Below are 13,166 nucleotides of genomic sequence, written 5' to 3'. Positions count from 1 at the left end.
CTGCATGTCATCTTAGAGGCATTAGGGAGCCCCTGAAGATCTGAGTGGGGCTAAGACATCTGTTTTAGGAATATTGATTTGGCAGGTAGAGAGGATGGCTTAGAGTAGAATGGGGGTAAGGAGAGAGAATGGAAGCAGTAAGATTAACTAGAACACTGTTGCAATGGTCTAGGCAGAGAGATTAGGAGGGTAGAGGCTGAGTGGAAAGAAAGAGATGATGCAGGAAATGGCATCGAGGAAGGTAAACACAGCAAGGTTTGGAGTCCGAGTTACTGAAAGGAGGAGGATAATAACAACAATAACATTTATGTTTCACTTTAAGGTTTGCAATGTACTTTATATACATTATTTCAATTTTATCTCAAGGACAGAGGTGCCACCAAAAGAAATGGAGTTTAGAGGAGAGGTGGACTTCAGTAAGAAGATAATGATTCCATTTTAGGCATGCTTAGTTTGAGATACCAGTGGAATTTATGGAACATCTAGGTAGAACTGTCCAATAGGCAGAGCTGGGCATAGAAATCAAGGAGTCATCTGCAGAGAGATAATAATTGAACCCATGGTAGCTGATGAGATTGATGAGAAGACATATAGAAAAAAAAAGAGAAAAAGAGCCCAGAATAAAACATTCTACATTCTATGTTCTAAAGTATCTTCCAGTTCTGAAATTCCACAATCTAGCAATGAATGAAAATACTTATTAAGCACTTACTATGTGCAAAGCACTTTACTTAAGTTCTGGGGAACAAGAAAATCAAGACATTCCCCACTCTGAAGGAACTAAAATTCTAATGGGAGAGACAATATACAAAAAAGGTTTTAATGTTAAGTGAGATGGAAAGGTCCCACGAGCCTTAGGGTATAGATGCAAACCTGGTGGTTATTGTCCTCTTCAATGCTGTTTCCACTGATAAAATTGCATCTATTTCTGATTTGGGACCATTTGTTGAGATCCAGCACCCAGGGAAACAGTTGCCAGTTTGAATTTCCATAAGGGTTGCCTCTAGACTTGAAGGTTGTGGGGGTCTGAACTAGAAGCATGATGGTGGTGGGAGGGTATTGGCATTCCAATTGCTCTTAGGCTTAGGTTAGAGAGAGAGAAAGAGAGAAAGAAAGAAAGAGAGAAAGAAAGAAAGAAAGAGAGAAAGAAAGAAAGAAAGAAAGAAAGAAAGAGAGAGAGAGAGAGAGAGAGAGAGAGAAAGAAAGAAAGAAAGAAAGAAAGAAAGAAAGAAAGAAAGAAAGAAAGAAAGAAAGAAAGAAAGAAAGAAAGAAAGAAAGAAAGAAAGAAAGAAAGAAAGAAAGAAAGAAAGAAAGAAAGAAAGAAAGAAAGAAAGAAAGAAAGAAAGAGAGAAAGAAAGAGAGAAAGAGAGAAAGAGAGAGGAAGGGAGGAAGGGAGGAAGGAAGGGAGGAAGGGAGGGAGGAAGGAAGGGAGGAAGGAAGGAAGGAAGGAAGGAAGGAAGGAAGGAAGGAAGGAAGGAAGGAAGGAAGGAAGGAAGGAAGGAAGGAAGGAAGGAAGGAAGGAAGGAAGAGAAAGGTCAGCCTAGGTGATGGAATGGTTTGACTTGCTCTACTACCTCCTGATTCTGTGTTGTGAGATTCCTCCTGATTTGATCTGCTAAAGCTACTTGGTCCTAAAAGGCATAAGGAAAAATGTGTAGAAATGAAGAGAGGCAATGTTAGGCTTGAAGTAAGAAAAATTCCTAACAAGTAGAGCAAAGAACCACCTCCAGAATTAGTATTTTCTTTTCATTGGAGGTGAAGGCTGGATCATCCATTTACTGGGTACATTTGTTTAGGGACAGAATGGATGAGATGACCTCTGATGTCCCTTCCAAAACTTAAATTCTACAATTCTGTGAGTGGCTTATAAATGTCAATTATTATCACTAATATTATAATTATGATTATTATTACATGATGAGTCTGATGCCTTCCTTTCTCACTCATTTAGGCATTTCCTTCTCCTCCCCAATTATCCTAAGCTATAAAGTAGAGTTCTCTGTCAAAAGAAGTCTCCAAATGAAGACAGGGCTACAACTTGTTAGGAATATTGTTTGCAACATGAGATTCACTACCTTAGTGTCATCCTCGATTTCTCACTTCCCCTCACCCACTATATCCAATCAGTCCCTGAATCTTGTCATTTCTTACCTCCACAACATCTATTCCATATATCCTTTCCTTTCTAATCCTACAACCTTTGCCCTGTTTCAGAACTTCATCACCTCTAAATTAGGCTCTTAAAATAGTTTCCTAAAATGAGGGGATGTTCCTCAGTTGGGGAATGGCTGAACAAATTGTGGTATAAGATGGTGATGGAATACTATTGTGCTTTAAGGAATGATAAACTGCTTGATTTCTATACAAACTGGAAAGACCTCCACAAACTGATGCAGAGTGAAAAGAGCAGAACCAGGAGAACATTGTACACAGAAACCAAAACACTGAGGAACGGTCAAATGTAATTGAATTTGCTACTAATAGCAATGCAATGATCCAGGACAATCCTGAAGGACTTAGGAGAAAGAATGCTATCCACATCAAAAGGACTGTGGAGTAAAAAAGCAGAAGAAAAACATATGATTTATCATTGTTTTTATGGGTATGGGATTTGGAGTTTTGGTTTTTAAAAGATTACTCTATTACAAAAATGAATAATATGGAAATAGGTTTTGAGTGATAATACATGTAATAACCCAGTAGAATTGCTTGTCAGAACCGAGAGTGGAGAGAGAAAAGGAAGGGAAAGAACATGAATGATATAATCATGAAAATTTTATTTAAAATAATTAATTGATTTTTTGAAAGTGCTAAATTAAAAATTAAAGCTTAGGAAAAAAAATACCTTCCTAATTTGTCTCTCTGCCTCTACTGTCTCCCTTCTTCAATACATTCACCACCTAGTTGTTGAAGTGATAGTCCTAAAACATATGGTACTCTCTTGCTCAATAAACCCTATTGATTTGAGAGAAAATGGCCCAATCTGGCCTCAATCTATCTTTCCAACCTTATTATCTATCACGTTCTTTCATGCACTCCTGACAAAGTCATTCACTCACCTATTCCCTCACCAATGCATGGAATCACACATCCAGAAGAGAAGTCTTCTTCTCTCTAAATATATAAATAGGTGGGAATATATGAAGGAATATGGCAGTTTCCCAGTAGTTATGAACAGAAATAAGATTAAGTCAGGGGTTTCAACCAACTAATTTTACATACATATATAGACATGCAAAACTGTTTAGAATCACAGAATAACCCTGACTCTAATCCAGGTTGAGGAAGTGAAATATAGTAGAAAGAACCTCGGATCTGAAGATAGAGTGTTCAGATCTCACTTCTGCCACTTACTAGCTGTATGACTCTGGACAAGTTACTTCCCCAATCTGTCTCAGTTTCCTCATCTGTGAGATGAAACAGTTGCAACAAATGATCTTTGAGGTCCCTTATAAACTCTAAATCTTATTCTATGATTTTCTGTCACATACCGATCCATTCCCCAGAGCAAGACAAGACTGAAGTCTAAACTTAGTCAAGACTACTGAAACAGGTTGAACCTATTCCTGGTCATAGATTCATGGAGAACAACTAAGTATCTAGTGTCAGGTTTGGCTCATATGGACGATTCAGTCTCTTTTGTCAAAGAATTATGAACCCATCAATGCTGAAAGGTTTCATAGATCATCTAGTCCAACTTCCTTATTTTGCAGATGAAGAAAATAAAGACTAAAAGGCTAAACAAAGTCACGTAGTCATTTAGAATAGTCACGTGCCTAGAACTATCATCCCTTTTAAGGAATGAGGCCACAAAGGGAACGTCCCCCATGTATCCTTTAGTCCCACTATCCAAGGCTTCCAGGAGCTATGGAATAACTTCTCACTAACCTCCACTAGCAAATCAATGAACTTATTAAGCCGAAAGGTCTAGAGAGCTCTTGAGACACAAAGAATGGAAGATAAGAAAAGAATTTTCTCCAAAACAGGAAATCTCCATTGGTCACTGGAACTGGAAAAGGCAAGTATAAGACCCTATTTTCTTTTCTAGTCAAATTCAAATCAGTGTCATCCCTTCCCCCAACACACTACCTGACCCAGTTCTATCTCTGTACTTTGTTTTATGTCATTTATCTCTGCCTGAAATGCTTTCCCCCCTATAGAATCATTCTGAGTTGAAAAGGTGCTCAGTAGCATTTCAGTTCAACCTATATTCTAAAAGGAATTCATGCTATAACACACACAAATAGTCGTTCAGACACTGTTTAAACACTCAAGTGAAGGGGAACATAGTATTCCCTGAGGCAGCTTCTAATTGTTAGATTTTCCTTGATAGCAAGTCTAAATTTTCTTTTTTAAGAAGTCTGCATATTGCTTATAGTCCTATGCCCTGAGACCAAACAGAATAAGCCTAATGCTTCTTCTTTGTGACTGACAGCCTTTCAAGGATAGTATTTGAAAACTGTTATCACATCCCTCATGAGACTTCTCATCTCTAGGACCCTTCATCATTCTGGCTGCTCTCCTTGGGCTGTTTTTCCAGCTTTTCAGTGTCTTTCCTGAAATGTGGAACCCATTCCAATACAGGGTTTAAAAAAAAAAAGATGCTTAAAACACTTACTTTCTGTCTTAGAATCAATACTGTGCATTGGTTCCAAGGCAAAAAAGTTGTAAGGGCTAGGCAATGGGGGTTAAATGACTCGCCTAGGATCACACAGTTAGGAAGTGTCTGAGGCCACATTTGAACCCAGGACTTCCTGTCTCTAGGTCTGGCTCTCAATCACTGAGCCACCTAGCTGCTCCCAAATACATTGTTAATGGAGCTGTGAATTAGATCAGCCACTCTAGAAAACAATCAGGAATTACATTTAAAAAATAAAGAGTTGTGGGAAATTGGGAACTATAATATCTACACCCTTAGAACTAGAGATCATACTCCTAGGTACAAGGAGGTCACAGACAGAAAGAAATACAAAAAAACTGATAGCAGCACTTCATCTGGTAGCAAAAACTAGAATTAAGTAGGTGGTGAGGTAGGGAATAGGGGAGGGGGCAGTGAAACAAATCACAATGCCTGGATCTAAGGGAATATTATTATATTATAAAAACAATTATAAAGAATTCAGAGGAGGAAAGACATGGAAACTTCCGAGAAAAAAATAGACACTAATGATGATAATGTAAATAGAAAGCTTAAGAAACTTATCTTGATCAATGACACATGTAAAACCCAGTGGAAATGCTCGTTGGCTACGGGAGGGGGTTGGGAGGAGGGGAGGGAAAGAACATGAATCATGTAACCAAGGGAAAATATTCTAAATTAATTAAATAAATAATTTTTAAAAACAAAAAGAAAATTCTCTTGAACTCTAAGTAATTAAAATGGTTACACTTGGCCCCAGGAAAGAATTGAGAAAATGCACCTCCCTCCCTTGTTTCTGAAGGAAAGGGGCCACAGGGATGTATGGTTCACAGGGATGGTGCATCTTCTGTCAATCATGGATGCCTCGTTGTTTGGCTTTGGTTAATGCCATTTTTCCTCTCTTTAAATCTTTAGTACCAGGTTTGGCTCACTGGAAACAGGAAAGAAGAGGGAGATAATACACATAGATGATGCAAAAACAAAAGGTATCAATAAAAAATAAGATAATTTATTTTCAAAATAGCTTTGTAAAACCTGAAAAAAATCTGTATTATATAAAAAATGAATTGTAGTTTTTAAAAAATGTAGTGTCCAGACCTGAACATAATACTCCAGATGGCATCTAGCTGAGAATGTCAGGAGGCTCACTTCTTTGTTCATAGAAGATGCCTGTCTTCCTACAGCCCATGATGGTTTTAGCTTTGCCTGCCACATCAGACTGCTGACTCTTGTTGTGCAGGCTCTTCCACTCTACCTATCCAAACTCCTGTTCCTTCAAGAGCCATCTCTGGCCCCACCTCCTCCAGGAAGCCTGCCCTGACTCCTCCAACCCACACCAAGTTCTCCTTCCTCAGAACTCAGAACTTTTGTATTGTTCTCTTTCTCCCTCCCCCCCCTTCCACCCACAACGTCATCTCCAACTATGTCTCCTCCTCTTATGTTCAATCCAATACCAAAATTATTTATTGTCTATAAGGTTATTAGATGCAAAGAACTATGATAGGACTGAAGATATAAAGATTAAATAAAAAACAATTACTGCTTGCAATGAGCTTATATTCTATTGTATCATATAGCATAGGATAGCCTAAAACATGGGAATAGCAGACTATAGATTTCCATAAAGTGGAATGGGATAGGGTGAGGTAGATGACAAGTAAATGGAATGGTTTATTATGATTGAGGAGGGGGTGAGCTAAACAGAATGCCTTAGAACAGATTAGAATGGTATGAAGTAGGGGGTAGCTGGGTGGCTCAGTGAATTGAGAGCCAGGCCCAGAGACAGGAGGTCCTGGGTTCAAATGTGACCACTCCCTAGCTGTGTGACCCTGGGTATGTCACTTGACCCCCATTGCCTAGCCCTTACCACTCTTTTGCCTTAGAACCAATTGGTTCTAAGATGGAAGGTAAGGTTTTTTTTTTTTAAATAAACAAATAAAAGTTTAAAAAAGAATGGTATGAAGTAGTTAGGTGAAATGGGGAGAAGTAAAGTAGGAAGTGGAATTACCCAGATAGAGTAGAGTAAGGTCAATGAGTCAGTTTAATTCCTGTGGAGTAGAGGCAGAAGTCGGCTGGTAAATATTTAACAACCAGCTCTCCTGGAGGGGGGGGAGAGAAAATGAATGCAGGACACACTTTTAAGTTTAATCTCAATTGTCAATATTGTTTTCTCACATACAATAAATCAATCCCTGATTTGTAGCATTTGCCAATTTCCAAGGTGTAAATGCTCAATCTGAAATCTTAATCAGCTAGCTGGCTCCAGCACATCTTGGAGTAGAGTAGAGGGGACTGGATAGGTTTGTGGGACCTTGGGAAAGTATCACTTCCCCTCTGGGAGCTCACTATCTCCTCTATGCACAGCCTGTGAATTTCCTTCTAGCTCACTATGATCCCAGGGAATGAGAAGGACTCTATAAAGTGTTGGGGTAGAATAGAGGGAGAAGCAATTGACTGGCATGGATTGGAATGAAGCTGAGCATAGTTTAATTGAGTGGAGTAGCCTCAGTCCCAAGCTAAAGAAGACAAGCCCAAGTAATGAGGTGGCAGAGAATGTAGGCTAGATGACATCAAAGCCAAACTGCTTAGGTGCTGGTTTTCCTCTCGGTCACCTCCCTGCAGAGAGAGGAGGGTGAAATGTGCTATGTTCTACTTATTTCTGGGGAGAGCCTCTGGGAGACAGATCAGAGCCCGCAGAGAGGTGAAGACAAGCCAGTGCCAGGGAGGAGAGAGGAACAACTGGAGGGAGCAGGAAGAGTCGCAGTCTATGACCAGGAATAGGGTTCAGTTAGGTGTCCCCAGCACACAATAACACAAGGGAACTCTAACTACACCTCACCAGGTAACTGCAGCATTGAGAACTCCCAATTCCATTTTAACATAGCAGCATGGGGAATCCCTATAACATCCCACCTAGATAACACAAGTCATATTACTACTTAACCTGCTTTACTCCCACAATACTCTTAATATGAAACTCCCAGCATACACTGTAACTACCTCTAAACAGGACACCTTCAGGGCAGCTGGGTGGCTCAGTGGATTGAGAGCCAGGCCTACAGACAGGAGGTCCTGGGTTCAAATTTGACCTCAGAAACTTCCTAGCTGTGTGACCCTGGGCAAGTCACTTAACTCCAATAGCCTAATCCATATTGTTCTTCTGCCTTGGAACCAGTACTTAGTATTGATTCTAAGATGGAAGGTAGAGGTTTAAAAAAAAAAAGACATTAGCAACCCAATAACCCCAGCACCAGGTATTCCAAACCCACCCTAAACAAGCACTTCTAGCAATACAGTCTAGCCTAGTACTCCCAACACACATCTTACCAATGACCTCTAGTCATGTCAAATCCTGAAACCCCCAGCATGAACCATTAGCAATATTCTAACCATGGAGTATGTAAAAAGAGCTGGAAAAGCTGTATACACAATAACCAGATATTACTAAACACACACTATAAGCAGGGACCCCCAGTGAGGTCCTAACCAGGTACTACAAGCACGCTCTTATCTAGATCACCCATGAGCATACTCTATCCAGCTATCTCCTGTCTTACCTCCTAATGAGGTGCCTACAACAGCGCCCCCTCACCCCACTGTACCCCCCCTCACAGCAGTCCCCAATACCTCTTCTCCCTTGTCCCAGTTTCCCCCAAGAGGAAACTGTAGCGGATTCCTTTCCAAAGAATAGGGAGGGATACCTGGAGGGTGTCTGTCTGTCCTTTCCTCCTCTGCCTCCCACCTCCATCTCAGTCTCACCTCCACAGGCTGGGTGTCCACAGTGCCTGAACGTCCTTGCCCCGAAGGCCTGTCTTTCCAATTCAGACCCAGCAAGGGCTTCCCGTCCATCGCCTGGGGGCTCCTTCCATCATCAGGGCAAGGGAAAGGGGTCAGGCAAGAGGTGGTGAGCATGTTAAGTGAGATGTCCCCCCCTACACACACTGGTGCCCACCACCAGAGGCTGACTGCTAAGGCTGCCTCTCTTCAGGTACTACTAGGGAGCGGTAGAGGAAATGAGGAAACCTGCTTTGCTTTCTCCCACACCCCATGCAGGCTGGCTTAGCCTCCCGCCCTACCTTGGGGGAGGAGGCCTGGCCCTAAGTGAGGGGGAGCAGGAGTGGTATGCCTGCCTATCTCCTCCCCTTCTCACCCTATGGGGTGGGACACTTCCCCCCACCTCAACTTCAGGAGGGCCCTGGCTGTGGTGTCATCACTAGGCTCTGTCCAGTCTCGCCCAGAAAGCCAGAAAAACAGCTTAGATCCCTGGCAAGAAGAGAACAGGATGGGGGGGAAAGGGCCAGAGACCCTGATTCTCTATAAAAATATCTGGTAGTGTAGTTAAAAAAAAATAACAAAACAAAACTAGTCATCTTGGATTTAAAGGACCTAGGTTCAAGTCTCAAGGATAATGCTGGCCAAGCCTCAGTTTCTTCATTTGTTAAATGGGGACCATAATTCTTGCCCTATCTATTTCATAGGATTGTTATGAGAAAGGTTCTGTAGAAACTAAAGCTATCATTATTTCCTTCTACCCCACCTCCAAATCTATGGCCAATTTCACACTAGTCATACCACTACAGTGCTGTCCAAATGACCCTTAACTTCTCCCATGATCCTGCTAGCCCTCTACAAAGCCCAGGAATAATGTCCCCCATCTCCATAAATGTATTAACACCCAGAAGCATCACACATGGGCTACTGGAAAGAACATAGGGTTTACATAAGGTCCTGGGGGGTTTTAATACCTGTTCTGTTATTCCCTACATGACCCTCTTCTGGGCTTCCATTTCTGCATCTACAAAAAGTAGATGGTTGGATTAGATGATCTCTAAGCTTCCTTCTAAGCTTCAAATCCTATAATACTATGATTCTTGGGAGGAAAGACCACATGTCTCAGGCCCTTTCTGACTCAGGGCAAGTAAAACACAGCTAAGACTATAAATGGGAAGGCTGCTAGATGGTACACTGGATAGAACATCAGGCCTGGAGGCTGGAGGTCCTGGGTTCAAATTTGACCTTGGACACTTCCTGGGCAAGTTACATAACCCTCTTTGCCTAGTCCTTACCACTCTTCTATCTTGGAATGGATACTTAGAATCAATTCTAGGCCAGAAGGTTTAAAAAGAAAAAAAAGAAAAAGATGTGCATGTATAATAGCAGTAGCATAGGAGCCAGCAGACAGGGGAAAGTTTAATATTAGAGTGGCAGCAATGATTGAGAGACAGGAGAAGGTGAGATTGAGGACATAGGTAGAAGGTTTAGAATCACCCAAGAGGTGGGCCACCTAATTATTAGTGGTTAAGGGAAAGGAGTATAGAGCAGGAGATGATGTCAAGGTATCCAAGATGAAGAGAAGACTAAGCTTGTAATGAATGCCCTAAATTTTCTTAGTAAAGAAAGAGGAATCTGCTTGTGGATGGAGACCATATCTCATCTAAACTTGGTATCTCCCCCAGCCACTTGATCAATAATCACTAAATGCCTACTATATGCTGGGCACTGTGCTAAATGCTGAAGATACAGAAAGAGGCAAAAAGGGACAGTTAGATGGCTCCATGGCTTGAGAATCAAACCTAGGGACAAGAGGCTCATGATTCAAACCTATCAATGGAAGGTAAAGATTTAAAAAACATACAAATAGAAAAAGCTAAAAAAGAAGCAAATGTCAGTCCCTGCTCTCAATGGAGGAGACATGCAAACAAGTAGGTACAAACAAAATATAAATAGGATAAGTTGGAGAGAATTAGGAATGACTTCTTATAGTAGAAGAACTTGACAAGGCAAGGCTCCTCACACAGTAGATGTGAAATTAATGTCTTTTGAGTTGTAAATGACCTCAGTTTCTCCGGGTTGATCATTCAAGACAGAAAACGGAATGAGTGACTCTAACCACCCCAGGAGAAAATGAGAGAGACTTGCAGAGTTCCCAAACTGACTCTCAGTTCTTTCTCCAGGGGAAAACGACCCCTTCCCCTCTCAGTTTTTGCTCCTGTTCTAACTCCTCACCCAATCTGGCCAGACTTGTGTCAACAAGGTCTTGAATACAGCCAACCACTTTCACAAGCATTCCATTAATGTGTCCTCGGTGCAAAGTTGCAGAAACAGCAACTACTCTATGATATGAGATGATACAGGATAAGCACATTAGAAAAGTTTAAGTTAAACATTATGTGAAGTCTTAGCTCATTGTGGACTAGAGTTAGAGGGAATTAGGGAGGCTTCCAGAGGGTGATTTCATTTGAGCTGGAGAGCAAGGGATGAGGTGGATTTCAATAAGGAAAAGGGAAAGAGGGAAGAACATTCCAGTCATAGAGAAGAATAGGAATAAAAAATCAGAGGCAAGAGAACATGGGAGGGGGCATCTGGGTAGCTCAGTGGATTAAGAGCTAGGCCTAGAGATAGGAGGTCCTGGGTTCAAATCTGGCCTCAGACACTTCCCAGCTGTGTGACCCTGGGCAAGTCACTTAACATCCATTGCCTAGCCCTTACCACTCTTCTGCCTTGGTACCAATACACAGCATTGACTCCAAGACAGAAGGTAAGGGTTTAAAAAAAAGAGAGAGAGAGAGAACATGGGACATATTCAGGGGAACAGTGTCACTTTGTATGACTGGAGCACAGAATACATGGAAGGGAGTAATAAGCCTTCACCTGAGGTTTGCAAGTGGAAGTTGAATTGCTGCGTATGAGGGATCCTACAGAAGGGATTTATTTCTGCTCAGGTATGATTTAGACTAGTCATTCTCTAGAGTCTGTAAAATGGAGATTTGAACCCCAGACTTCAATCCCCAGAAGCCTTTGCTAGTTCCCAGATTGCCCTATAATCTCCCTGAATCTCACTTGAGTGCGAGATCACAAATTATTATTTAAAGGGGCACTCCGCCTACTCGGGCTCTCCCTGCTTCCACTTCCAAGCACACGCATCTCTCAAAATGTAGAGTGAAATTAAATGGGCTTTTTGGCCCTCCTAGGCACATGCTTTCTTATTTTGTATTTTCTTTATTTCTTAATCTTTAATAAACCTCTAAAGATATAATACTTTTAGCAGAGAAACTAAAATTTAATCTTAACAAGTCCCTTCCAACTTATATTCTATCACTCTATAAAATAGGGGTAGAAAAATTAAAATAGCATGGGATTAAGAAGGGCCTTGAATTATAAGCAAAAGAGTCTTTACAATAAGGAAAAGTCGGCACTATTGAAGCACTGAAGGATTCTGAGCAGAGGAATGATATGACTTGATCTTTGAACAAAGATGAGTCCTTCAAAAGTTCATCAATGACTTAAATAGGAGTAAGGAGGGAGTCAAAACTGTCAACAATCCCACCCACTCCAGAAAGGCTGCAGTATCTCCCTCCTTCTCCCTACTGGATCCACTGGCTTCACTTCTCATTCTAGCCCCGAGTCTACAGTATACAGTTCTCTATTTCACTTGTGACTCATGTCTCCCTAACTATGTGGGAGCTCACTAAGGGCCTCTTTTCCTATCTCTCCCACAGAGATAGTATGTAGTAGTGGAAAAAAACACAACCCTAAGACCACTTGGAGTCAGAATATCTGAATTTACAACTTAGCTCTGACACCTACTGCATTTGGCATCCTGGGCAAGTAATTTTTTTTCCAGCAGGTTTCCTATTAGTCATCCACAAAATTCTAAAAATCAACTATTGAATAGTTTGTGAGTACGTTAAAAAATGAAAGCCACTAGGAGATCACTAAGAGCCAGCATAGGTTCCTTCACTAAGGCTGAATAACACCAAATTAACTATATCTCTTTTTTTGAAAGATTTCTAGACTCAGTGTATTTTGGATTAGCCCTATGATTTCATTGGTCTAGAGCAATGGTTTCAAACTCAAATAGAAATTTATAGTTGTTCAGTTGTTTTTCAGCTGTGTTCAACTCTTTGTGGCCGCATTTGGGGTTTTTGGGGGCAAAGATATTAGAATAGTGTGCCATTTCCTTCTCCGGCTCATTTGACAGATGAAGAATTTAGGCAAACAAGATTAAGTAATTTGCCCAGGGTCACACAGTGAGTAAGAGCCTGTGGTCACATTTGAATTTGGGTCTTTTAGACTTCAGACCTAGCACTCTATCCAATGTGTCACTTAATTGCTCCCAAATAGAAATGGGAAGTTACTAATCCATATATGAGTCTTGCATGTTGACTTAGTTTTAAAATATGCTATTTATGTTTATTATATTTTTATTGATTGTTAAACTTTGTTAAATAAATATTTATATGTTAATCTGGTTCTGAGCACTAGGAAGTCTGCTAGCCATGTATTTGAAGCCTCTGATCTAGAGAACTCCCAGTAAGGAAAATTCCTTTACCATTGCAAGTTGGCACCTGCACTAATATTTATAGCTGTTGACAGATAGATGCCCAGAGTGCTTTTCTAGGGTTTCAAAGCCATTCTTTGAAAAGCCAAAGGCTTAAACCCAATTCTTCCTGATTCATCATCCACTTTGAGTCATAATGCCTCTTGACTAGATAAATCAAGAAAATATCAACATATCTTTATTCCA

General features: G+C 40.8%; 1 protein-coding gene across 7 annotated transcripts in view; it reads right to left on the bottom strand.

The window, feature by feature from the left end:
• The window catches only part of NBEAL2 (neurobeachin like 2), a 151,083-nt gene that overhangs the window by 95,485 nt on the left and 42,432 nt on the right, over nucleotides 1–13,166 (bottom strand). For 2 of the 7 annotated variants that reach the window (XM_007499727.3, XM_007499730.3), the window contains exon 1: nucleotides 8,399–8,741. The exons of 1 other annotated variant lie outside the window; for it this stretch is intronic. In XM_007499727.3, coding sequence (XP_007499789.2) covers nucleotides 8,399–8,551 — 153 coding nt within the window. In that variant the 5' untranslated portion in view covers nucleotides 8,552–8,741. Of the gene's footprint in view, nucleotides 1–5,737; nucleotides 5,995–8,398; nucleotides 8,744–13,166 lie in introns of those variants that run through there. 4 more of the 7 variants (XM_007499731.3, XM_007499732.3, XM_056805188.1 and 1 more) reach the window with 3 other exon arrangements.

This window comes from Monodelphis domestica, chromosome 7 (genome assembly GCF_027887165.1).
Source record: "Monodelphis domestica isolate mMonDom1 chromosome 7, mMonDom1.pri, whole genome shotgun sequence".
In the NCBI taxonomy this organism is placed as follows: Eukaryota; Metazoa; Chordata; class Mammalia; order Didelphimorphia; family Didelphidae; genus Monodelphis; species Monodelphis domestica.
Note: the sequence above shows the minus strand (reverse complement) of the source record. Positions and strands in the feature narration are given on the sequence as shown.